Source organism: Chelonoidis abingdonii, chromosome 10 (genome assembly GCF_003597395.2).
Source record: "Chelonoidis abingdonii isolate Lonesome George chromosome 10, CheloAbing_2.0, whole genome shotgun sequence".
Classification (NCBI taxonomy): Eukaryota; Metazoa; Chordata; order Testudines; family Testudinidae; genus Chelonoidis; species Chelonoidis abingdonii.
Window position 1 is genome coordinate 79,484,088 of NC_133778.1, and position 24,247 is coordinate 79,508,334.

A 24,247-nucleotide genomic window follows, 5' to 3' on the forward strand; every position below is an offset into this window, starting at 1 on the left:
CTGTATCCTCTTGACAATCCAGTGTATAACCGTGTTGATATGTGGTGTTGACCGGGCAGTTTCTCATGTGTCTAACCAGTTTTTGCTATGGCCAGGGAGAGAGGGAGTCTAACCTGGTGGGTAATAGCTGTTTGTCCTGTGCAGAAAGCAGTGTGTTGTAAATGGATTTCTGAATGTCTGTCTGATGTCTCAGAAGTGGAATCTGGGAGTGTGATCAAGGCAAAAGATCTCACTGGGGAGGCAAAATGTTTCTCAGGAGCAGATTCAAATAAATGGTCAGGTGGAAGCCCTAATTGAGGAAGGAGAGGGATAGATTTGTAATCGGGTAATGGATTGGTGGCTAGTGCACTTGTAAAAAGTGAAACCGAAATGGTAACCTGTGATTGCGGAAGTAGCTCAATGTAGTGAAAAAGCAGCAGCTTATCTTGTGGAAGTGGCAATGTGCCTGGTAGGGAAAGTTTGGAGAAGCCTAGCAGCCTTGTGAGCTGATGCTTTGTCTAGTAAGTAGTTGGGAAAACAAGGATATGGACGATGAGTGTCCCTATCCCTTACCTTTCTGTGTGGAGAATTGTGACAGTGAGGAAGTGCCTGGTCTGTTTAGGGGTATTGACTTGCTATGGAGAAGCTACCTCGGTCTCCAAGCAGTTGTCTGTTGAACAGCCCTGCTTGTGCTGGACAGAGGAAAGGAAATCCCAAGCTGTGTGTCTGGGGAAGGAGAATGGTTCCAGCTTTTCTGTTGTCTGTGGAGCAGACAGAAGGTGCCTTCAGCCTGTGATGGTTGAGGGTGATTCAGTTGTTCGGAGTGGTTGTAAGTACAGCTAAAGCCCAGGAAGGGAATGGTCCTAAGTTTGTCATCTGCTGGGAAGAATGGCACTGTAACTAGGTTCATCCAGTTAGTGTCTAGGAAAATCCAGAGACGGACAATTCTGGTGCTTGCAGTTTGCCAGTTGCTAATGTATGGCTGGAAAAGGGTGTAGCAGCTCATGTCTCACAGGATAATACCCTAGCCAGGGCACAAGAGAGCAGAAGGTGATTTAATTGTGTACCTACTGACAAGTTTAGTAAGAAAAAGATTCCTAACTTGTTCATAGCCAAGGGAGGAGAAGCTTCTAACCTGATTTCTAGAAAGTCTATTAGTTTGCCTGAAAGGGAATTGTGTAAAAATCGCCTGATGGGCAGAGGTGATCTGAATGTAAGTAGACCCAAGAGTCTGTGGTTGCTCAGGAAGGTGTTCCCTTTAGAGTAAGCCCTAGATAAGAGAGATAAGGGCAAATTTCTGAGAGGGGTGAATTGCTGCTTAGAAAACTCCCGGAGAAAGGAATCTCATGGTAGCCTGTGCAAGCAGTTGGTGCAGCTGAAGGGTCGTGAAAGTGATTTAATCAAGGAAGTTTTGTTCTAACAGCCAAAAATCTTCTGTTGTGAATGGATCCACTGACTTTCCTTTTGAAAGATCAGTGTGGGTAGTTTGAGACTGTCTCAGATGGCAGTAAAAGTTGTTAATCGAATTTTAAACAGCCCTATACCAAGTGCCTGGGTTTGGCCAGCTTGTTGGAAGACAATGATGTTGGGACAGGACCGTCTCCCATGTAATTTTGTAAGTGAGCAGTCTGTGCTTCAGGGTCTTGAGGAGAGATTGGGCAGTTGTTCCACGAGCTAAACGTTTTTTTAATGTCTAGACCGTGCATATGAGGATGCATGCGGTAAAGCACAGTAGACCTCTCACCCCTTCAAACCCTTTGGATTATGTGGTGGTGGTCTCTGTAAAACAGAAGTCGAGCCTTGGAACGGTAGCGAGCTGAAAATCTAAAAAAGCTGCGTGTCGGTGTTGATGCAAATTACCTGATCGGCAGGAAGTAAAAGAGCTTGTCTAAATAGCTGTTAGCAAAGAGAGCCACACCCATCAGCCAGGGAATCTATTAAGCAAAGGAAATCAGGGTTTGATGCCTGCAGGGACAAGGAAAATAGAAGTAAACTACAATTTTTGGCAAGGGAAGCCAGATGTTTAAACCTTAAATTTCCCTCCAGACGTCCTGAATGGCTATTAATCACAAGGGTCTCGGCGAGAACAACATGATTGAGATGGACACTTGCCAATATTTGCTGTTATTGCTAATGGTTGATTTTTGTTAACTGAATGTGTTTGCTGATTACCAAGAATTGTAGAATAGTCACTGAATGGCCCGAGTCGAGAAAGTCCCTTGCATGCTGTTGAAAAGAGCACATGGAACACACTGTATTGTAAGGCCTTGCTTATGCTAATGGATCTTCACAGTTTAATGCCTGTAAACAGTATGAAAACTTTCACAGTGGGAAAAACATTCCAGACCTGATGTGCACTAGGAAAAGGGAACTTGAGGACACAGCTACCATATTGATTGCGATGAGAACCTCAAAGCCATATTCCGTCACTGTGAACAACATATAGTATAGTGCTTTGTATTGAATTTGAGTGTTAATTGCGAGTCCCAAACATTTGCCAGAGCTGTATAGATAAATAGCTAGTTTCTAGTCTTACTCTTGGCAAGGATTGTCATATGAGACATACCGGAAATCCTGCTGCAGAGCAGATCCAATCCAACTTGTTGCAAACTAACTTTACTGAGTTGTGTTAAAGAGATTACATCATGTTGATTGAACGTGACTTTTGAATGAACCATTTCTGTTATCACTGATATGGCTGTCTAACTCAACACGGCTTGTAGTGAGACAGACCAGGGATGGGGAGCTTTTGGGACGCACAGTCAATTCGACGTCTGTGGTTCGTCACTATTCCTGCTTCATCAATTTCTGTAACCATCGAGAAAGCTATATAAGGCGGAGGGCCTCATCTCCGATGTTGTCTTCAATCCTGTTGCTTTACCTCTGGAGGGACTTTGCTACACGCTGAAGCTCTGCACAAAGGACTTGCAATGACCATCCCAGCGGGTGTTCTCCAGAGGACTTGATTTGAACCTGCAGTTTACTCCATCACTGCTACAAGCCTGAACTAAAAAGCATTGTCCGATATCACTGATGTAATTGTTCCATTCCTTTAACCAATTCTAGCTCTATCTCTAGCTTTTTCCTTTTATGAATAAACTTTTAGATTTTAGATTCTAAAGGATTGGCAACAGCTGTGATTTGTGGTAAGATTGATGTGTCTATTGAGCTGAGTCGGTGGCTTGGTCCGCCTTGGACCGATCCGCACGTACCTTTTCTTTTTATTGTGGGTGTGGTTTGGTTTTCATAACCATTCATCCTCCGCGACTTGGTGGCACTGTTGGTGATACGGATGATACTGGGAGTGTACAAGGAAATTGCTTGCTTGACTTTGGTATACCAGGTGTGGGTGACAGCCAAATCATTTTTGTACGTGGCTTGGGTTTGGTTTGCACTTAGAGGTGGAAAAAACCCACAGCGTAGAGGCTGTGACTGGTCCTGCTGTTTTGAGCATATTGTCCTGGCTTTTGGGCAACTCTCAGTGACTTGGTCCCCGCCAAAATCGCTATGTGTCAGCTGGTTACGGCCTTCAACTGGAAGTATTGGTCCAGTCTGGGTCAACCTGTGCATTTCTCAAGACAAATGGTGGAAACATTGTGAGAGGGTTCCATCGAGAAGAGCAGACCAAATGCAATTGAAGAGTCTGAAAATGACCTAATGATGAGGCAGAAGGTGTGAAAGATTAGGGTTTGTTTAGTTTGTGTGAAAAGGAAGATTGAGATGGGGACATGTCCGTTTTCTAGGAGTTATCTAAAAGTGGTTGTCATCAGGAACGTAGGGGATGAAAACTGTTCACACACTTAGCTTCTAAGGATGGAACAAGAAAGCAATGGCTTAAACGATCATCCGAAGAGAGGTTTAGGAATTTGGACACTTTTAGGCGACAGTTACCTCACTGTCAGAGCGGTGGGGGGTGTATACCTGGAATTAAATTGATGTGCCTAGTGAGGGTTCGCTGGAATCTCCATCTCTGGAGGATTAAGAGCATTATCGTTTATGATTAAAATGGCTCCCTATTCAAGTTCGCAAAATGGTCTAGACAGTATTTGGTCCTTGTCCGTATGTAGAGATGGACTGATGACGTTAGTATGCCTCTTCCGAAATCCTCGATGTCTTGCCGTTGCAGTATCCCAGGAGTCTGATCGCTTATGAATGCTACCACTATGTGGTGGACTGTCGTGAACTATAAGCCGTGAGTGCGAAAATCATGGTGGAAAACTGTTTCCAGAGAGTAGTCTATCGCAGTGGTTCACAAGTCAGGCTGGGATTTGAAGACATCTAACTTGTCAAGTAATTTTTAACTTGTTCTTTCCTTATTTTAGCCTCTGATCCCACCTCATGTTCACTGGCATTCGCTGTGTTACACGTCCAGTCACCACCAACCTGCTTGGTGAAAACCGAAACAAAGACGTCATTAAGCACCTCTGCCATTTCCACATTTCCTGTTGTTGTCTTTCCCCCCTCATTGAGTAACGGGCCTACTCTGTCCTTGGTCTTCCTCTTGCTTCTAATGTATTTGTAGGATGTTTTTTTGTTACCCTTTATATCCCTAGCTAGTTTAATCTCGTTTTGTGCGTTGGCCTTTCTAATTTTGTCCCTACAGACTTGTGGTGTTTGTTTATATTCATCCTTTGTCATTTGACCGAGTTTCCACTTTTTGTAGGACTCTTTTTTGAGTTTCAGATCACTGAATATCTCCTGATTAAGCCAGGTGATCTCTTGCCGGACTTCCCGTCTTTCCTACATAGCTCAGGAAAACTTTATTCCTACTGAAGAATTAACAGCACCGTTGGAAGCTGTGTCCTCCTGCCCATCATTCAGTGGCTCTGTCCTGTGGTTAGAGAGCAGGGCCACAGGGTGCAGAGCTTCTTCCAGAAACACACTTGCAGGAAACCTTCCTCTGTGTGAAACAGTCTGTGGCATACACTGAAATCCTTTCTTCCAGCACCAGCCTCAGATGATCTGTCGAGCAGAAGCTCCAACATCAGCTCTCCCCCTGTGAAATGCAGATCTGTTGTCGTGTAGTCCTGGTGGCTTTCTACTCCAGCCAGCAAAGCTGTGAATTCTGCAGGCAAATAACTCAGAAACTTCCCCGCAAGGCTGAAATGGAACTGGCTGGAAAATGGAAAATTGTTCCAGCAAAAACTTAAAAAATTTTCCATCCCAAATTGGGATGAAAATTCAAAAATGTGAAATTTTTCACAGGAAGGGATTGCCAGAAAAATCCAGGAGAACCAAAACCGAATCCTTCAGCTGGCTGCCTGGCCAGACGGGCCTGGTCAATTTCACTGTCGCCCCTGGCAGGAATTGAAATTGACAAGACCCTTCCAGCTGGAGAGCCATGGTTTCAATTTTTTCCAAAGGAAGATCAAAACTTTACAGCAAAATTGGAATTTTCCCCTTGGAAAATTGATTTTTGCAAAAAAGGCATTTCTGATGGAAAATCCCCCACCAATGTTCCTCCCCACACTGAGCCCGGAGTTTGCAGCCTGCTCTGTGTCAGAGGTAGCTCTTTTTGCAACATTCCCCAACCTACAGGTGTGTGAAACTTCGCCTTCCCTAAGCTCTTATATCTTCTAACTGCCCTGTGCAATGAACCTCCCTGCTGCCTCCTCCAGAAGGAAGAAAGCTCAGGTAGAGTGGATTTATTTTAAGGCAGATTGGTTCAAAACAGGGCTCAGAAGGGAATCCATGGGACTGCTGCAGGGTCTCCATCATGGAAAGCTCAGTCCTCAAATTGCATTATTCCGGCAGTGATTGTTAGCGCTGCGCCCAACAGCTGCTGCTGCTCTGTGGTTCTCCCAAGCACAGAGATGCTGCGTCTCCTGTAGCCGTGTCCAGGGAGGGCCTCCCCCCCGCCCGTGCCATACAGAGTTGATCCGCTCACCTGGCTCTCTTGTTCTTTGCAGATACTTGCACAAGCCCTACCTCATTGGCGGGAGCAAGTTTGACCTGAGGATTTATGTTTACGTCACTTGCTATGATCCCCTCAGGATCTACTTGTTCAGAGACGGATTAGTGCGCTTTGCCAGTTGCAAGTAGGTCCCCAGGGGGAGCATTGTCTGCCTGAGGGTGGCGCTTTTGGGTTCAGCAGGCGGGAGCCTCTCGACACAGTGCTCCCCAGCGGGACGCAGTTGTGTTGATGAGTTTGATTGTGGGAGGGGGTTGCTGGCTGCCCCATGTGCAGCAGAGAGATCACAACGGCGGGCACTTGGGGCCATCGGAAACAGTGTTCTCCTGTGCCCCAGGGCGGTGGGCGTAAGGGCCGTTTGCCTGCTCTTTTGGGAGGGAGGCCGGGAAACGGGGCAGTGAGGTTGTGTTGGAGCTGGCATTGGAATGCAGCTCCCAGCCCCACGCCGCTTGGCAGGCCCAGGCTCAGTATCCAATTGGCTGTTCCTTGTCCTTCTCCCCGGCCCAGATATTCCTCCTCCATGAAGAGCCTCAGCAACAAATTCATGCACCTGACCAACTACAGCGTGAACAAGAAGAACACGGAGTACAAATCCAACTCGGACGAGACTGCTTGTCAGGGGCACAAATGGTAGGGGCTGGCGGGGCGGCACCTGGCAAGGGCAGCTTCACTGGACAGTGTTGTGCTGCTAGTAGCTTTGAAATTGTAGTTCTGTGCACGAAGCTCAGAGCACATTGCCAGAGTGCAGCGGCAGCAGCATCCCAGTTTTAGGTGGGGAAACTGAGGCAGGGAGCGGGCAAGCGGGTTGGCCAAGGTTAGAGGGGGGTCACTGGTGGAGCTGGGAATAGAACCTGGGTCTCCTGAGTCAGGCTCGGATCACATGTGCCACACAACTCGCTAAAAGATGCCTGTCCCACCGAGCGCCGCTCTGCTCTGCTGCTGCTCCAGAGCGCTTCCCTTTCCGATCTGCTCTTCCAAGCTTCTCTCAGAACGGCACCATTGACACCATGCTGCGGTTTCAGTTTATGTATAAAGACAATTTTCTCGCTGCCACCCTGACTAACTCTCCCTGGAGTCTGAGACTTATGCTGGGTTCTGTCCGGCTCATGAATCATCCCCTATAGAAACGATTCTGCCAGTCGTTTTCTGCCTAATCGACCTCTGTGCAACCCTGCTGTCTTCAGACTCTGTCCTCATTACCCTCTCCACTCCCAGCTCCCACACTTTGGGGTACAGAGGTAGGACAGAGCGTTTTGGGGAGTGGGTGTATTTCTGGGGGCAGGATTGGGCTGTGCTGTTGAAACTTGCTTAACAATTCTGATGCATGAGGTTCCAACGCGCGCCCCCCCCCCCTCGCTCTGCGGCTCTGCCGGGCTCATGGGGACCCAGCCCCCCCCTTCCGTCGCTCTGCGGCTCTGCAGGGCTCATGGGGACCCAGCCTCCCTCCCTCCCGTCGCTCTGCGGCTCTGCCGGGCTCATGGGGACCCAGCCCCCCTTCCCGTCGCTCTGCCGGGCTCATGGGGACCCAGCACCCCCTCCCGTTGCTTTGCCGGGCTCAGAGGAGCAGTGATGACACGTTTGTCTGTTAGGTTGCCACCACTGCCTGACGGCACAGGGAGAAGCAGGCTGCACCCCAAAGCGGGGGGAGGGTTGTTCTGTCAGTGGGTGTCCTCTGATGTGTCCGTTGGCTGCTCTCCTCCGCCAGTTCCCAGGGTGCCATGCTGCTCCTGTCTGGGTACAGGCACTGGGCTCTGAGACCCTTAGGAGTGTTACACGTGGTGTGTGATGCCACTTGCCTGCAGCGTTGCGCCCTGAGACCTGCCGTTCCCACGTTAAAGATGAAGGCGTCTCCTCCCTGTGACGTAACCTTTGGGCTCCTGGTCCCTTGCCAATGGGGCCATCATTGAACTGAGCTTGAGGGACCCTGGTTGAGCGTCCGGGTGGCCTGATCTGCTTCCTGCCCTGCTGGGTGCGGTGTGGGACTCTCCGCCCGGGGGCTCCTGTTTCCCTCACCCATACGGCCTTGCAGACGCTGCTGCAGCTCAGAAAGGTCTGTTCTTGGAATTGAGCTGCAGCCTGGTAGCTGCCTCGTGAAGGAATACTGGAGGGACCTGGTCCAGCAGGGTCAAGTGGCTGCTTTGGGACGTCCCGCTCAGAGCGTGGTACACGTCTAAGTCTGTTGTCCTACGTAGCTCTCGTCAGTTCTTTGGTCGTGCCCAGCATCGGAGGGCAGCTGCCTGTGGGAAGGGGAGGGAGTGGGGCTCTTGTTCTGGGAAGGGGGCACTGGCCCTTCCCCCTGGCTGCCCCGCATTGATCGTTTCCTGGTAAGGTGCCACACCATGGCTCCCTTTCCCGGGGGGTGAGGTCAATGGGACGGAGCTAACGGCAGAACAGGGAAGCAGCTCCCTATAGCCTCTGGGAATGCTGGGAGGCAGGGCCGGCTCGGGTGACCTCCCTTTGCTCTGTCTCCTCAGGGCACTGAAAGCACTCTGGAGCTACCTGAGCCAAAAGGGGGTGAACAGCGAGGCCATCTGGGAGAAGATCAAGGACATCGTTATCAAAACAATCATAGCGTGAGTCCTGGGGCCCCTCCCAGCCTCTCTCTGCAGGAGAGGTCACAGCAGCTGGGGCTGTTGGCAGCCAATCTCTGACCTCGCTGTGCTCGAAAGCCCCCGTCTCCTGGCTGTCTCGCCAGAGCCCTCCCTTCATCCAGTTCTGTCCTCGAAGCCACATTAGCAGCCAGAGATCAATGGCCATCTAGCCATGGGGCCGGACCCGCCGATTAGATCCGGGCTGCCCATTGGGAAGTTTAGATCCCGCCTCTCTCTGCTTCCTGCAGCAAATCTCTCAGGACTGCTTCTCGGGACAACCCCGGGGGTGGGTGTGTGTTCTCCTCTCCATGGCCCCTTCCTGCCAGTGAGAGTAGTGACCTTGTGTGCACAGCAGGGGACGAGGCCTTTGAGTGCTTCGTTTCACTGACCCCTCTCTGGATGGGGAAGGAGGGAGGGAGAAAGGTTCTCTTGTGCGGACGGGGGGATCTTATTCTTAAAGCAGATCCTCCCAGCTTGGGCCTGGAAGTGGCTTCTTACAGATCTGCTCTGGGGGAGTTACTCGGGACCTGACTTCAGCCCCAGGCATAATGGTGGGCTGCGCTGCTGCTCCACACGGGGCTCCCCTGGCATTCATTCCGCTCCCTGAGAGTGCGTTGAAACGCCTGGGGCATAGCCCCAGCAGCAGTGAGATAGCTGGGAACATGCAAGTGGTGTAAAGGCTCGGTGACCTACCCATCCGAAACCCAGCGTCTGCTTTCCTGCCATCAGGTCTGAGCCCTATGTGAACAGCCTGGTGAAAATGTACGTGCGGCGTCCATCCTGCTGCCACGAGCTTTTCGGCTTCGATGTCATGCTGGACGAGAACCTCAAGCCGTGGATCTTGGAAGTGAACATCTCCCCCAGGTAGGCGGCTGGTGTTCCCCTGCCTCGCTCTGTCCCTAGCTAGCCCTGTGTCCCTGTCTGCGATCAGAGATGCACACAGCCGCTCGCCAAACCCTGCTTCGTGTTGTGGGAGTGCAACTCGCTCCTGCGAACGGACTTCCTGTGTGTTCTCGGTCCTGGCAACTTTCTCTGGTGCCCCGGTGCTGGGATTGGGTGAGCCAGTCCCTGCATAAGAACTGGGGTGCTCACTCCTGGCTCTGGGGTACTAAACCTCTGCAATTGGAGACATGCCCTGGTCATGATGCTGACCCATCCGTTCTTTAAGTGTGAGCACCCTGCCCTCCCCTTACCTAATCCACCTCTGAAAGGAAGGCACAGCATTGTTTGAGACGCTGCGAGGGACCGGAGCAGGGTTGCGTCTCATACCCCCAGGGGCAGGGCAACAAGGCTGCGGGCTAGTTAGGCCTGGCAAGCGTTGATGTCTGTAGGTCATGGTGAGCAGCATCCCTCCGCTGCGTGTGGCCAGGGAGGAGAGGAGCCCTCCCACTGTGTGAGCTGAGTGTCTGGCCCTTGGGTCCCGAAGGAATTCCCTGCACACAGCGTGGCCGGCATGGCTTTTGCTGATGCATCCTGAAGTAGGAGCTGGGACTAGATGAAGCGGTGGGTCAGAGGTGGCTCGGCAGTTCCTATGTTCCAGACGGCAGAAGCGAAAGTTACAACTGTCTCACGGCTGCCTGCTGACACCAGGGAAAGGAATTGATGGTTCTAGTTTTTAATGGATGCCTGGGCACCAGTCCTCCCCCTTAGTCAGTGTCTTCAGCAGAGAAATGCCCAGGCTGACCAGGCAGGGCTTTGTATGGGGGAAGTTGAGGCACATTAATTCAAGGCAGTGAGGCTGCCTGTGCTGTCCCTTGCTCTGTGGAGAGGGGGCGCTAGACCCCAGCATTAAATCAGACTGAACCCAGACAGGCCCCATGAATGGCTCTCCAGCTGGGGGAGGCAGGCTGGGCAGCTGGAGCCTCCAGCCTGGAGCTCAGACAGGTCCGTCCGATTTCCTCACAGCCTCCATTCCAATTCGCCACTGGACGTGAGCATCAAGGGCCAGATGATCCGGGATCTCCTCAACCTGGCTGGTTTTGTTCTTCCCAACGTGGACGACGTGGCGTCAGGCTCAGGGAGCGCCAGCAGCTCCACCATCAGGTCAGGGCGAGGCTTGAGCAGGGCCCAGCTGTGTGGCCTCTTCCTTCCTGGGACGGACATGCCCAGCTGCAGATGCTCCATGGCATCCCCCCCTTCTCTCCCCACCCAGAGGCTCCAAGCAAGGCTGAGCTAGGGTTGCCAGGTGCCCAGGTTGTGACCGTAAAGTCTGATGGAAAAGTGGATCTGACAGTGTCCCATCAGATCTACGGCCCGGACACCCAAAGTCTGGTTCCTTGGTTGGGGGAGGCACCAGCCCATTCTCAGCTCCTAGCCCAGCTCTGCAGGCCAGTCCCTCCCGACCCGGGGAAAAGGGGACAACAGGAGTGAATGGGGGACACATACCTGCTGGAGTGTCCGCATTTTAAATGTTACAAAGTTGGTGACCCTAGGCTGGCCCATGGGAGCATGACCTGCAGCTGCCCTGATCTTAACCCGCGGGGGTAGCTGCAGAGCGCCGGCTCCAGCATTCTCCATCCTCCTATCACCGGAGCCACCTAGGAGCCGCCCACTACATTTCCCGGCAGGCATTTCCACTCAAAGGCCTTAGATTTGAATCAGCCCCTTGCAGTTGGCTTGTGTTCCCGCTAGCTGCAGTGCGACCAGGTTCAGTGCATCCGGGGCCTGAGCTGTAGATCCGTCCATTGGAGAGGATGGGCCGTTCTCGGTGCTGTCACCACATTCAACGGCTCCTCTTCCTGGCCGGGCGGGGAGGTTCCTTGGTGTGTCTGAGCGCTCTGGCGACCGCAAAAGGGCATCGAGGAGGGGAGATGATCTGGGGCACTGGCCGTATCTCTGGCCAGTCTGGAGCCTGTTGTCCCTGGCAGTGGCTACCAGTGGGCACGGGTCCAGGTGTTTAAGAGTCTGTACAGAACTGGCAGTTGTGGCTGTAACTGCAAGTTCACACGGGCAGTTATGCCTGTTCAGTTTGCAGAAGCCTCTTTCCCTGCCCCTCTGAATCTGCTGCCTCCAGTGTGTGTTCAGGGACTGTCACCCGGTCACCGGCTGCTTGTGTGTTTCTTATGGCTCTGCGCAGATCTGCAGCCACTTCCCTTTGGCTTTTATTAAAGGGAAAGGAGGTGGGAGGAGAGTGCTGCCCGCTCTTCGATCCCGGCCTGCAGACATAACCGGGGTGAACAGCCAAGGTGCCAGCTGCTTTGTGAGGCGTGTTCATGTACCCGCGGTGCCCCCACACTCCCACTGCCACGGGCCGACCAGAGGGAAAATGGGGCCAATTTCTTGCGTACTGGTGGCTGTTCAAGATACATTCTGTACCTCGCTAAATGCAGCATTTGCCTAGTGCAGGAGCAGCAGCGCATCTCCCAACATCGGTAGCAAAAAGGCCTTGTCAATGTTTCATGTCATTGCTGTTAACAGCTAATTATAAGAGTTACGTGGCAGGTTCCAGGCATTTCCGTTCAGGCTGAATCCTGCTCAGTTCATACTCAGTGTTTCTCCTCCTTCGCTGTTCAGACCCCACCTGGCCGAGTGCTCTGTTGGAACTCCTGAGCCGGGGGGCGGGGAGTCCCTCGGTAGTGAGCTCAGTTGCTGGCCCTTCACCCAGAGCTAGGGGAGCTGCACTGCTGGACCCCCCCCCCCTCCTCCTCGGAGGCCCCAAAGTGATCACTACAGATCAGGTGTTAACCCGGGTCTGGCTGCTTTTTGTAGCCAGCAGTTCCTTCTCCTCCCTGCCCTTTCAGCTGGCCGGGAGGTGGTTTTTACTTCCTGAGATTGGTTGCTGGGTGCCCTTAAGCTGTTGCTGCAGTTCAGTACTGCCAGGTGCTCCCCAGTGCCCGTAACTCGCCTGGAGAGGCTGTGGAAGGGCAGCATCTTACCCAGGGCGTCTCCTTGCTGGTCAAAGTGCCGACTTGGCCGAGCTCGCCCTTGGGTGGGGGAATACTGATGGCACATCTCCTTTGTTTAGTCTAACCAGCACCACGAAGGAGAAGCCGAAGTTGGCCCCGGAGCAGTTCACAGCAGAGAAGATGAAGCGAGCGTATTACTTGACACAGAAGCTACCTGATCAGGTGGGAGGCGCGTCTCTTCCCCAGCTGCTTCTGTCTTGCCCCCCGATGAGCTGGCCCTGGTGGTGTGTTCCCGTATTCCAGGCCCCGGCTGTTTCTCCTTTTCCCGCTGCATCCCCTCTGACTGGGGCAAGCAGGTGTCAGTTTAGTGTGTCAAATGCTGCTTCCTCTCGGGAGCTTCGGGTTTTCACCCTCCATTTGCCTAAAAATTGACCAGCCCAGTTTCCTCCGCAGTTGTTTTTGTGCCACTTGTGGTACGTTTGCAGTGGTTACACCCTGACGCCTCGCTGGGGGAGAGCTGTCTGAGAGGCGCCCTGACCACCAATGTTAGGAGAGAGCAGGACAAATCTACGAGGGTGATTGTGTGAAGGGGTGGCTTGTGATGGTGGGGGCAGGGGTCAACAGCCCTGGAGGCTGATCTGCTTTGTATCCGTTGTTCCTAACGCTCATGCTTCAGGGGTTGAGTCAGCCAGCAGCAGGGGTCAGGAAGGAATGTTTCCCTGCAGTGTATTCTGGGAGCTTTTTAAATCTCCTGCTTCTGAAGCATTGGGATAGCCATGGCTGGAGCTAGGCCATCGGGCGGGGAGGGGCAAGGCTCTGCGGTGGCACCGAGCATTCTCTGTCTCCAGTGTGTGGCTGGCTGGCTCTGGCTCACACGCCCAGGGTCTAGCTGATCGCAGTATGTGGGGTGGGGAGGGAATTTCCCCCCAGCTCAGACTGGCAGTGGCCTTGGGGGTTTGTCTCCTTTCTCTGCAGCGTGGGGTCACTTGCCAGGTTCATCTGGGTGTATCTCACGTCAGCATTGCCCTGCCATGACGGGGCCTTGGGCTCTGGTGCCCCTCGCTCCCTCCTCTCCTTTGCCTGTGGCACATCATGGGCTGGTCTCCTGTGGGCTGTGGTATGTGGGTCTCCTGTCCATTGGGAAGGTTTAACCAGGGGACTTGGGGATTGGGACTCTGTCCCCAGCTCTGCCACTCCTCCTTTGGGATTCTGCAGTTAACCTCTGTGCCTCAGTTTCCCCCTCCTTAATACCTGCCTGTTGCTCAAGGGACGCCCGCAGTCAAGTGCACTGTGATCCTGGGGTGAAAAGCACTGTGGGGCTGAGCCTAGGGAGGGACGTGACCCTGGGATGCTCTCGGCTGCAGGATTTCTACTCCTCCGTCCTGGATATCCTGACCCCGGACGATGTGCGGGTGCTGGTGGAGACTGAGGACGAGTTTGCTCGGCGCGGGCAGTTTGAGCGGGTGTTCCCGACCCGGATCTCAATGCGGTACCTGCGCTTCTTCGAGCAGCCGCGCTACTTCAACATCCTCATGGCCCAGTGGGAGCTGAAATATTACTTGAACAAACCCAGAGGTAACCAGCTGCCGTCAGAGGCGTGTGCCGCCTGCTTGGGGCTGAGCAGGGATGGGTCTACCGGTGCCATCATCAGAAACAAACACACCAGGCCCTGGGCCAGCTGGGACCATCTGCCCTTCTGCGTGAAGTTTTGGGGCCAGCTGGCTGCCCTGTGGCCATCACTTCCCTAAGAGATCTGTGCTTGCTACACACAGCAACTTCCCCCCCGGTGTGTGTCTCCATTGGCTGCAGCGTCTCCTCCGCCAGGTCAACGGGTATGGCTACACTTCGAATTTCAAAGCGCTGCCGCAGCAGCGCTTTGCGATACAGCGGGGCGCTCGTCCTCTGTGCCCCCCTACCCCAACCAAAAGGGCTGAGTGCTGCCTCCAGATTCGTGAAATGCCCCTGGGGCCAGAGAGTGTGAACACCTCTCCGTTCCTGCCCTCCTGGGGGAGTAACCATGGGGAGTGGCATTAGGCTGCTCGGTTTCACTTGCTGTTTCCCAGGCCCGGGCCCTCTCCTACGGTCTGAGATCCCAGCACTGCCGGGGAATGTTCAGATTGTTCAACAGCCCCTCGGGAAACGTCTCAGTCCGTTCGGGGTTGATCCCACCTGGGAAGTGGGGGAATCAGGTCTGTGCCCCCTTCTTTTGCCACCGTGCGATGTATGAAGGAGGCCTCTGAAGCGAGGGGACAATTCTGCCTGTTAAACACTCGAAATTCAGGTCCTGTCTCCCCTGGGAGACTCTCGGATGGGGAGTATCCAGGACAGGGGTTGTCCCCCTGGGGGAAAGCCTGTGGATTAATCTAAACTGCACAAGAGAGTTCAGTGTGGAATAAGAGCCCCCACGTTGCTGCTTTAAAGCCACACTCAAGCTCTTTCCCCACGTAGACAAGCCCTTACGTGAGAGGGGAAGTGAGTTCTCTTGAGACTACTCAGTCTGTCGGATCTTTGAGCCAGCCTCTCCCTCCCCTCCACTGAAGAGCTGTGTCCATGGCAGACCTCGAGTTCTCCTGCAACACCAGAGATCCTTCCACATGAGCAGGGAAGCCAGCCCAGGTGTTTCCCCTGCAGCTGAAAAGGGCCCAGCTCTGGCCTTTGTTCCCCCTTCATTCCTGGCCGTCCCGTATGGTCCTCCTTAGAAACCAGCCACCTTCTGCAAGGGGAGGCAGCTGAATGCAAAGCAGCCCCCTTGGTTTCTTGCAGAAGGATTGGGCCGTGCGGAAGCGTCAGGCTGATTGTCTCTCCCCCCACAAGCGGCAGAATGCGTTTTCTCTCCCCCTCCGTTAGATGTGCCCATGTCGCAGAGCAGAGCTATGGTGACTCCAACGGGGAGGCTTCACACAGCCTGGCCCGTATCCTGGCTTCGTACTTGGCTGCTGAACATACTGCAGTTCCCAGCTGCCAAGAAGGGGACGACGCTGGTTCTGTTCTGCTTTCTCGCAGGCCCCTTTCCCTGCTGGGCTCCGGGTAGAATGCGACTGGCAGGGAGCCTGGTGGGGGCTTTGGGGCGTTTGGATGTTACCAGGCAGCTGGAATGGGCCCTGGGATGAGATCAGTGCAACATCCTTTCTCCTTTGAGATGACCTGGGGGGATTCCGCTCCTGGGATGTGTCCTGGACCGAGTTGAACTCAAACACCACCAGGAACAGTCGTAACCTGTCCTATCCAGCAACAGGCTCGGTTTGCCAGCCTGAGAGCGCTGTACTGCTGCCGGGTTGTTGGGCAGGTCCCAGCTTATCTTCGTGTGGGAGGGACTTGGAGCCCGTGGGAGCAGATCAGCTGGGGTTAGAAAGAAACAGTAGTTGTGTGGCCACTTGGAGCTGCCGTGCTAGGAGAAGGGAAGCCAGTCCGTGAGCTGGTGCGGTCTCGGGCCGTCTCCTTCCCCTGAATCCTCCTGTGTGGGCGTCTGCCACATGCAGGAGACTGGACTCTGGCTAATGCTGCTGTTTCTGGGTGTGGCCGGGGACGCCCCGTGCCAGGAGCTCAGCCTCCTCTCTGCCTCACCTGCCTCTCACTGCCTGCCCGTCCTTTTCCAGGTTTGGATCTGTTAAGAAGCTGGTGTCACAAAGGGTTCCTCAGTGGTGCCGTGCCAGACTTGGCCCAGATGGTGAGTGTCTTCCTCGATCCAGCTGTCCCTCACCATCTCTCTCCACTCCTTCCCTCTTTTTGGGGCCATGAGCTCATCCTGGCCAAGGCTCCTGAGTCCAGGGGTGTGCCCTGTCTTTGGGGGAGGCTGGGAGGAGGCCCCCGGCTCTGGGTTTTCATCACCCACAGAGCTCCCCTAGCTTTCTCTCCCTCCTGTAGCGCCGGCTCTCCCCACCCGTTTCTCTGCCTGTCCAGTGCTTCCTTCTCTTTCAGGGGTTCTGGGGGCACCAGGCCTGTCAGTGGATGGAAGGCTAGTACTGAGACTGGCGTTAGGTGTTCAGGGCACTGGCCAGACACTCCGCTGCCCAGTCCTCTGCCAGGGAATCTCTGTAAACCTGCCCCTGATCCGCCTTGGGAAGAGAGGCCTCATTCTGCTCCCCCGGCCGGGAGTGGGATTTGGTCAGCCAAGTGCAAAGGCCAAGTTCTCTCTTTTAATAGGCCCTGGGAGTGCGCTCGGGGAACAGCCGTGACCCCAGGGATGCTGCTGCTCTGCTCACTCCCTGGGGCTTGAACCCAGCATCTCCCTCCCGCGGGTACCAGCCGGCATCTCCTGGCAGCAGCTTCCAATGGTCATGCTGCAAGCAGAGCACATCCTCGTGCCTGTTGCGCAGAGCCATGGCCCTCACCTCCAGGCCCCGTTAGACGTTCCACCGAACGCCGCCCACCTCCGGGTCGGTTCTCGCGCTGAGGCTGATGGAGCGGCGGTTGCTGGTGCGAAAGGCACCTGCCAGTGGAGGAGGCAGCCATAGAGCCAGCCCGGGGTCTCTGCACTGGAGCGGGTGGGGGGGCTCTGCCATTACCACTCTTCTCCCCTCCCAGTGGTCACTGCCAAGGCCCCACCTCTTCCCCAAGAGTGACGGCCACCTGAATGGCTTCTGCAAACTGGAATTGGGCCGATTTGGGTGAGTCCCTGCTGTCCGTCCCGGGCGTGGCCAGGGCCTGTGGGGAGGGGCGGGCGTCCCCAGCCTTGGGGCTGCCATATCAGGAAGGAGCTGGGACTGATGGCAGAGCTGCGCTTGTGGGGGACAAGGAGGAGCTGCTCACCCTGCCTTGGCTTCCCAAGGAGTAGTCGGGCTAGGCTGATGCGCCCGTGTGTGACCTCTGCTGGGTTCTGGGCGTGGCCGTGAGCAGGTCAGGTGGGCCGGGTGCACCAGCAATTCCCACAGCTGCTTCGTAACTACCAGAACTGTCCCGTCATTCAGGGTGCTCCGGCGTCTGCCTCTCACCTGCTGCAGCGAGCCAGGGACTGACGCCAGACCCCTACCAGGCGCTGCGTGCTGCAGCTGCCCCCATGGGGCGTGGCTGGACGTTCGGGGGCATGGGCAGATCAGAGAGTTGGAAGCATCCCTTTCCCTAGCTCCGTGTCCCCAGGCACTAAGCAGTCTGCTGTTCCCTTTTCCTGCAGCAAACCTCCTCTGCCGAGAGATGCCGAGGAAGTTTCCAAGGCCCTGGAGCCCAGCGCTTGCCCGCAGAGTTTACCTCTGATCAGATACAGCGGTGGAGCCATCAAGAAACCCGTCGTCCCGCAGACGTGCAGCCGCCTGTCTGACTCCGCCTTGGTCATGTGACCGAGCGCCACTGGCCCCGGCGGGGGGACGCGCGAACCTACCTCACAGGAAGACGCTGGTGCTGGATGCTGGCGAGTCGGCGGAGACTCGTGGGCCGCGCGCTGGCCAGGGGGGTATTTTTGGAGATTATTACTTGGCCAAAGGGTTAGATGCTCAACGTCTAGTTTTTAAAAACAAAAGAAATGTCTAGACACCGAAGCCTTGGGAAGGCAGGTTTGTTCCTTAGCGCGGAGGAGTTTCAGCTCTGCAAGTGCCCTCGCGGGGAGGGGCCGGAGGGGGCTACCGAGCAAAGAGGTGGGGTTGTGTGTGTCTTAACCAAGCTGAGCTCTCACACGTATGGTTCATCGTCGGCTAGTGTCCCCGCAGCCCTGGTAGCCAGCAATCCTGGGGTGTGACCCGACTCGGCCTTGCCAGGAGCTGGGGCTGGCTCCTCAGGTTGCATTGCTACTTTTCTCCTTCAGAAGGAGCAGACTTTGGGTCTTTTCAATCCATGGGGTCAGCCCCACGTGAGCAGCCCCTGAGCTCTTAGCAAACCTCTGCTCCCCGGCGTGCCCCTGATCCTGCGCGGAAACCACAGCGGCTTAGAAATCGGAGGTGGCACTGGCCTGGCTGCTGGCAGCAGCTGCTGCTCTGCAGACACCCCACCCGGCCCCGCTAACGCTAGCCCTGCAAGGCAGGCAGGGGATCCCGGACCCCGTTACGCTAGCCCTGCAAGGCAGGCAGGGCATCCTGGGCCCCGTTAACGCTAGCCCTGCAAGGCAGGCAGGGGATCCCGGCCTAACAGCCTCCTCTCCTGCCCTGCTTACAAACACTGTTTCACTTAGTCATGTAGTCGGGCTCATCGCTGCTCCCTCCCCAGGCTAATGCCTGGGCGTTTGTCTGGTGAGAGAACTCGAGGGTCGGCCCGTCGCCATGAGCCGTTGGCCCTGGGCTGCGTTCGTGTGGAGAAGGAACCTTACCCGGTACAAGCTGCCCACTGCTCTGAGGCCAGTGCGGTTCTGGGAGGCTGCCTCTCCTCGGCCAGAGCCTTTTATTCTGCCTTTTCCCAAGAAGCTCTATTAAAGTTTAACACCTGAGCTGCGCTGGCTGGTTTGTGTCTCTGGGGCGCTCTCCAGCCAGCGACTGATCTTCCCTCAGCCAGTCGCAGGGTCCCTCCTAGCCCAGGGGAGCACAGTGCTGGTCAGGGCCTCAGAGCCCCCTGTTTTCTCCCACCCTTCGCGCTGCTCGCTGACCTGCTCCCTTTCTGTGAGGCGCCTCCTCTCCGAGCTGCCTCAGGGTGCAGCCCTCTTAGCTGGGGGGACACGGGCACGGGGCCGCCAGCCACAGCTGTGCTGCTCCAGCCACTTGCCAGGAGGGCGCCCAGGGGCGGGGGCTGCATTTCTTGGCCGTGTAGGTACATTCGCACCGTCCAGGCACCATGACGCACGCTTGCTACTTTCGTGCTCGGCGCTAACGGACGGCTCGGCTGCCTCCCTGTGAGCCTGGCACTAAGAACTCGCCCCAGCCTTGGGCCCTGGGAGCCTGTTTAATGTTTGGGGGGGAGGGGGGAGATTGCTGCTGCTCTGTCAGGTTGGGAGGGGAAGGTCCAGTCTGTGGAGTAGTGACCCTGAGACCTTCTCCTTANGAAAGAAACAGTAGTTGTGTGGCCACTTGGAGCTGCCGTGCTAGGAGAAGGGAAGCCAGTCCGTGAGCTGGTGCGGTCTCGGGCCGTCTCCTTCCCCTGAATCCTCCTGTGTGGGCGTCTGCCACATGCAGGAGACTGGACTCTGGCTAATGCTGCTGTTTCTGGGTGTGGCCGGGGACGCCCCGTGCCAGGAGCTCAGCCTCCTCTCTGCCTCACCTGCCTCTCACTGCCTGCCCGTCCTTTTCAAGGTTTGGATCTGTTAAGAAGCTGGTGTCACAAAGGGTTCCTCAGTGGTGCCGTGCCAGACTTGGCCCAGATGGTGAGTGTCTTCCTCGATCCAGCTGTCCCTCACCATCTCTCTCCACTCCTTCCCTCTTTTTGGGGCCATGAGCTCATCCTGGCCAAGGCTCCTGAGTCCAGGGGTGTGCCCTGTCTTTGGGGGAGGCTGGGAGGAGGCCCCCGGCTCTGGGTTTTCATCACCCACAGAGCTCCCCTAGCTTTCTCTCCCTCCTGTAGCGCCGGCTCTCCCCACCCGTTTCTCTGCCTGTCCAGTGCTTCCTTCTCTTTCAGGGGTTCTGGGGGCACCAGGCCTGTCAGTGGATGGAAGGCTAGTACTGAGACTGGCGTTAGGTGTTCAGGGCACTGGCCAGACACTCCGCTGCCCAGTCCTCTGCCAGGGAATCTCTGTAAACCTGCCCCTGATCCGCCTTGGGAAGAGAGGCCTCATTCTGCTCCCCCGGCCGGGAGTGGGATTTGGTCAGCCAAGTGCAAAGGCCAAGTTCTCTCTTTTAATAGGCCCTGGGAGTGCGCTCGGGGAACAGCCGTGACCCCAGGGATGCTGCTGCTCTGCTCACTCCCTGGGGCTTGAACCCAGCATCTCCCTCCCGCGGGTACCAGCCGGCATCTCCTGGCAGCAGCTTCCAATGGTCATGCTGCAAGCAGAGCACATCCTCGTGCCTGTTGCGCAGAGCCATGGCCCTCACCTCCAGGCCCCGTTAGACGTTCCACCGAACGCCGCCCACCTCCGGGTCGGTTCTCGCGCTGAGGCTGATGGAGCGGCGGTTGCTGGTGCGAAAGGCACCTGCCAGTGGAGGAGGCAGCCATAGAGCCAGCCCGGGGTCTCTGCACTGGAGCGGGTGGGGGGGCTCTGCCATTACCACTCTTCTCCCCTCCCAGTGGTCACTGCCAAGGCCCCACCTCTTCCCCAAGAGTGACGGCCACCTGAATGGCTTCTGCAAACTGGAATTGGGCCGATTTGGGTGAGTCCCTGCTGTCCGTCCCGGGCGTGGCCAGGGCCTGTGGGGAGGGGCGGGCGTCCCCAGCCTTGGGGCTGCCATATCAGGAAGGAGCTGGGACTGATGGCAGAGCTGCGCTTGTGGGGGACAAGGAGGAGCTGCTCACCCTGCCTTGGCTTCCCAAGGAGTAGTCGGGCTAGGCTGATGCGCCCGTGTGTGACCTCTGCTGGGTTCTGGGCGTGGCCGTGAGCAGGTCAGGTGGGCCGGGTGCACCAGCAATTCCCACAGCTGCTTCGTAACTACCAGAACTGTCCCGTCATTCAGGGTGCTCCGGCGTCTGCCTCTCACCTGCTGCAGCGAGCCAGGGACTGACGCCAGACCCCTACCAGGCGCTGCGTGCTGCAGCTGCCCCCATGGGGCGTGGCTGGACGTTCGGGGGCATGGGCAGATCAGAGAGTTGGAAGCATCCCTTTCCCTAGCTCCGTGTCCCCAGGCACTAAGCAGTCTGCTGTTCCCTTTTCCTGCAGCAAACCTCCTCTGCCGAGAGATGCCGAGGAAGTTTCCAAGGCCCTGGAGCCCAGCGCTTGCCCGCAGAGTTTACCTCTGATCAGATACAGCGGTGGAGCCATCAAGAAACCCGTCGTCCCGCAGACGTGCAGCCGCCTGTCTGACTCCGCCTTGGTCATGTGACCGAGCGCCACTGGCCCCGGCGGGGGGACGCGCGAACCTACCTCACAGGAAGACGCTGGTGCTGGATGCTGGCGAGTCGGCGGAGACTCGTGGGCCGCGCGCTGGCCAGGGGGGTATTTTTGGAGATTATTACTTGGCCAAAGGGTTAGATGCTCAACGTCTAGTTTTTAAAAACAAAAGAAATGTCTAGACACCGAAGCCTTGGGAAGGCAGGTTTGTTCCTTAGCGCGGAGGAGTTTCAGCTCTGCAAGTGCCCTCGCGGGGAGGGGCCGGAGGGGGCTACCGAGCAAAGAGGTGGGGTTGTGTGTGTCTTAACCAAGCTGAGCTCTCACACGTATGGTTCATCGTCGGCTAGTGTCCCCGCAGCCCTGGTAGCCAGCAATCCTGGGGTGTGACCCGACTCGGCCTTGCCAGGAGCTGGGGCTGGCTCCTCAGGTTGCATTGCTACTTTTCTCCTTCAGAAGGAGCAGACTTTGGGTCTTTTCAATCCATGGGGTCAGCCCCACGTGAGCAGCCCCTGAGCTCTTAGCAAACCTCTGCTCCCCGGCGTGCCCCTGATCCTGCGCGGAAACCACAGCGGCTTAGAAATCGGAGGTGGCACTGGCCTGGCTGCTGGCAGCAGCTGCTGCTCTGCAGACACCCCACCCGGCCCCGCTAACGCTAGCCCTGCAAGGCAGGCAGGGGATCCCGGACCCCGTTACGCTAGCCCTGCAAGGCAGGCAGGGCATCCTGGGCCCCGTTAACGCTAGCCCTGCAAGGCAGGCAGGGGATCCCGGCCTAACAGCCTCCTCTCCTGCCCTGCTTACAAACACTGTTTCACTTAGTCATGTAGTCGGGCTCATCGCTGCTCCCTCCCCAGGCTAATGCCTGGGCGTTTGTCTGGTGAGAGAACTCGAGGGTCGGCCCGTCGCCATGAGCCGTTGGCCCTGGGCTGCGTTCGTGTGGAGAAGGAACCTTACCCGGTACAAGCTGCCCGCTGCTCTGAGGCCAGTGCGGTTCTGGGAGGCTGCCTCTCCTCGGCCAGAGCCTTTTATTCTGCCTTTTCCCAAGAAGCTCTATTAAAGTTTAACACCTGAGCTGCGCTGGCTGGTTTGTGTCTCTGGGGCGCTCTCCAGCCAGCGACTGATCTTCCCTCAGCCAGTCGCAGGGTCCCTCCTAGCCCAGGGGAGCACAGTGCTGGTCAGGGCCTCAGAGCCCCCTGTTTTCTCCCACCCTTCGCGCTGCTCGCTGACCTGCTCCCTTTCTGTGAGGCGCCTCCTCTCCGAGCTGCCTCAGGGTGCAGCCCTCTTAGCTGGGGGGACACGGGCACGGGGCCGCCAGCCACAGCTGTGCTGCTCCAGCCACTTGCCAGGAGGGCGCCCAGGGGCGGGGGCTGCATTTCTTGGCCGTGTAGGTACATTCGCACCGTCCAGGCACCATGACGCACGCTTGCTACTTTCGTGCTCGGCGCTAACGGACGGCTCGGCTGCCTCCCTGTGAGCCTGGCACTAAGAACTCGCCCCAGCCTTGGGCCCTGGGAGCCTGTTTAATGTTTGGGGGGGAGGGGGGAGATTGCTGCTGCTCTGTCAGGTTGGGAGGGGAAGGTCCAGTCTGTGGAGTAGTGACCCTGAGACCTTCTCCTTAATGGAGGAAAGGACTTAACCCCTTTCCCCCACCACCACCACCCTGAGACTCAACCCCTTATCAGTTCCCATCTGCTGCTGGAGCCCAGAGCCACATCCCAGCTCATTCTAGCAACCCAACCGCTCTATCACACGGAGCAGAGCTGTGCGCCCCGGCACCTCCCATGTCTCTGACCCGCTGGGTAAAGGTTGGGCTTTTCCAGATCCGACACAGCTGCTCTGGCCCTGGGGGGGAGCAGCTTGGGGAAAACCAGCGAGGGGCAGGGGCGTCTCAGCTGCAGAGCTGGGGAGCGGGCTGCTGTGCTTCGAAGGCATCTTGCTGCCTGGCCCCTGGGCTCGCTCGTGAGGGAGCTGGCTGATTGCAAGGCTACCTACCTGAAGTAAATGCCTTAAGGGGGCCTGTACGGGAGGTGCACATTCAACAGACTCTCGTCCCCTGGCACTGTGCCTCCTCAAGGGCTGCTAGCTACACGGAGCCGCTGGCCCAGGCTCCCTGGAGACCAGCCAAGGAGCTGGGTTCGAGCTCCAGGGCCCTGCTGTAGCTCCATTGCTGAGATCAGCCATTTGCATCCTGCAAGTTCCAAGCCCAGTTTGCCCAGCCCCTGGGCCTATGGGAAGGGGGGGATGGACCCAGCTCTGCAGAGGTGCTGGCAGTGCCCCCCCCAGCACTAGAGGGGAATTGGATGGGCCACCTGCAGCTGGACTGTCTCTCTCCCTCCCCCATCTCCCTAGCAGGAGAGGCCCCATCTGGCTGGCAGGGCACCCCTCCTTCAGCCTCTCCCTCCCCACACTAACTGACCCCACCCTGCAGTTCCTCAGCCTGCCCTGCCATGGAGAGGAGAGGAGAGGGGGGGGCTGCCCCTCGCCTGTGCACCTGGGCTCGCTAGGGTGTCCCGGTGCCCCACAACCTGCTTGGTGCTTGCTGGGCCACTCATTGGAGTCACCTGCCCGGCTAAGCGGGGCCACCCCTCTCTCAGGGGACTTGGTCAGGGGCAAGCTCGGCTGTCAGGGAACACTCGCCCTTGGCCTGTGCAGGGTGTGGGGCACGCACTGCGCCCGTCCCAATCCAGCCCCTTCCGTGGTGGTCAGCCCGTGGGACTTGCTATGGGGTGAAGGCCGGGCGTGTAAGTGGGGACAAAAAAGGGTTTGGTAAGTGTGATGGAGTAAGGGCTGTCTGCATGGGGAATGGGAGAGCAGGGGATGTCTTTAGGTGACGGACAGGTGCTGAGGCTGTAACCCGACCCGGCAGGGGGGAGAGGGGGCACCTGGGCGGAGGAGAAGGGAACAAAGGGTTAGGGAGGAGGAGGAAAGGCAGGACAGTTTGGGTTTGGGGCTGTGGGGCGGAATTCAGGGGATCCTAGCTGGGATCCAAGCACCCTGAAAGCCCAGAAGGACTGGATGGAGGAGTCCTGACTGTGCCTGCAAGCTCTGCTGTAACCTGTGTTCCTGTTGTCCAATAAACCTTCTGTTTTACTGG

The 24,247-nt window shown here is 56.5% G+C and overlaps 2 protein-coding genes and 1 long non-coding RNA gene across 5 annotated transcripts in view; 2 read left to right on the plus strand and 1 right to left on the minus strand.

Annotated features, from left to right (window-relative positions):
- TTLL4 (tubulin tyrosine ligase like 4) overlaps positions 1 to 17,797 on the plus strand; it is a 32,864-nt gene extending 15,067 nt beyond the window's left edge. The window contains exons 9-18 of one of the 3 annotated variants that reach the window (XM_032779890.2): positions 5,889 to 6,017; positions 6,398 to 6,520; positions 8,365 to 8,463; positions 9,211 to 9,345; positions 10,387 to 10,524; positions 12,446 to 12,548; positions 13,691 to 13,901; positions 15,923 to 15,993; positions 16,851 to 16,933; positions 17,437 to 17,797. In XM_032779890.2, the coding sequence (XP_032635781.1) occupies positions 5,889 to 6,017; positions 6,398 to 6,520; positions 8,365 to 8,463; positions 9,211 to 9,345; positions 10,387 to 10,524; positions 12,446 to 12,548; positions 13,691 to 13,901; positions 15,923 to 15,993; positions 16,851 to 16,933; positions 17,437 to 17,599 (1,255 nt within the window). In that variant the 3' untranslated portion in view covers positions 17,600 to 17,797. The other 2 variants (XM_032779891.2, XM_075070324.1) reach the window with 2 other exon arrangements.
- The window catches only part of RNF25 (ring finger protein 25), a 210,961-nt gene that overhangs the window by 70,715 nt on the left and 115,999 nt on the right, over positions 1 to 24,247 (minus strand). The gene's annotated exons all lie outside the window — the stretch shown is intronic.
- On the plus strand, positions 21,148 to 22,224 carry LOC142047410 (uncharacterized). Its single transcript, XR_012656678.1, has 2 exons — positions 21,148 to 21,863; positions 21,907 to 22,224. It is a non-coding gene; the product is annotated as an uncharacterized LOC142047410 (long non-coding RNA).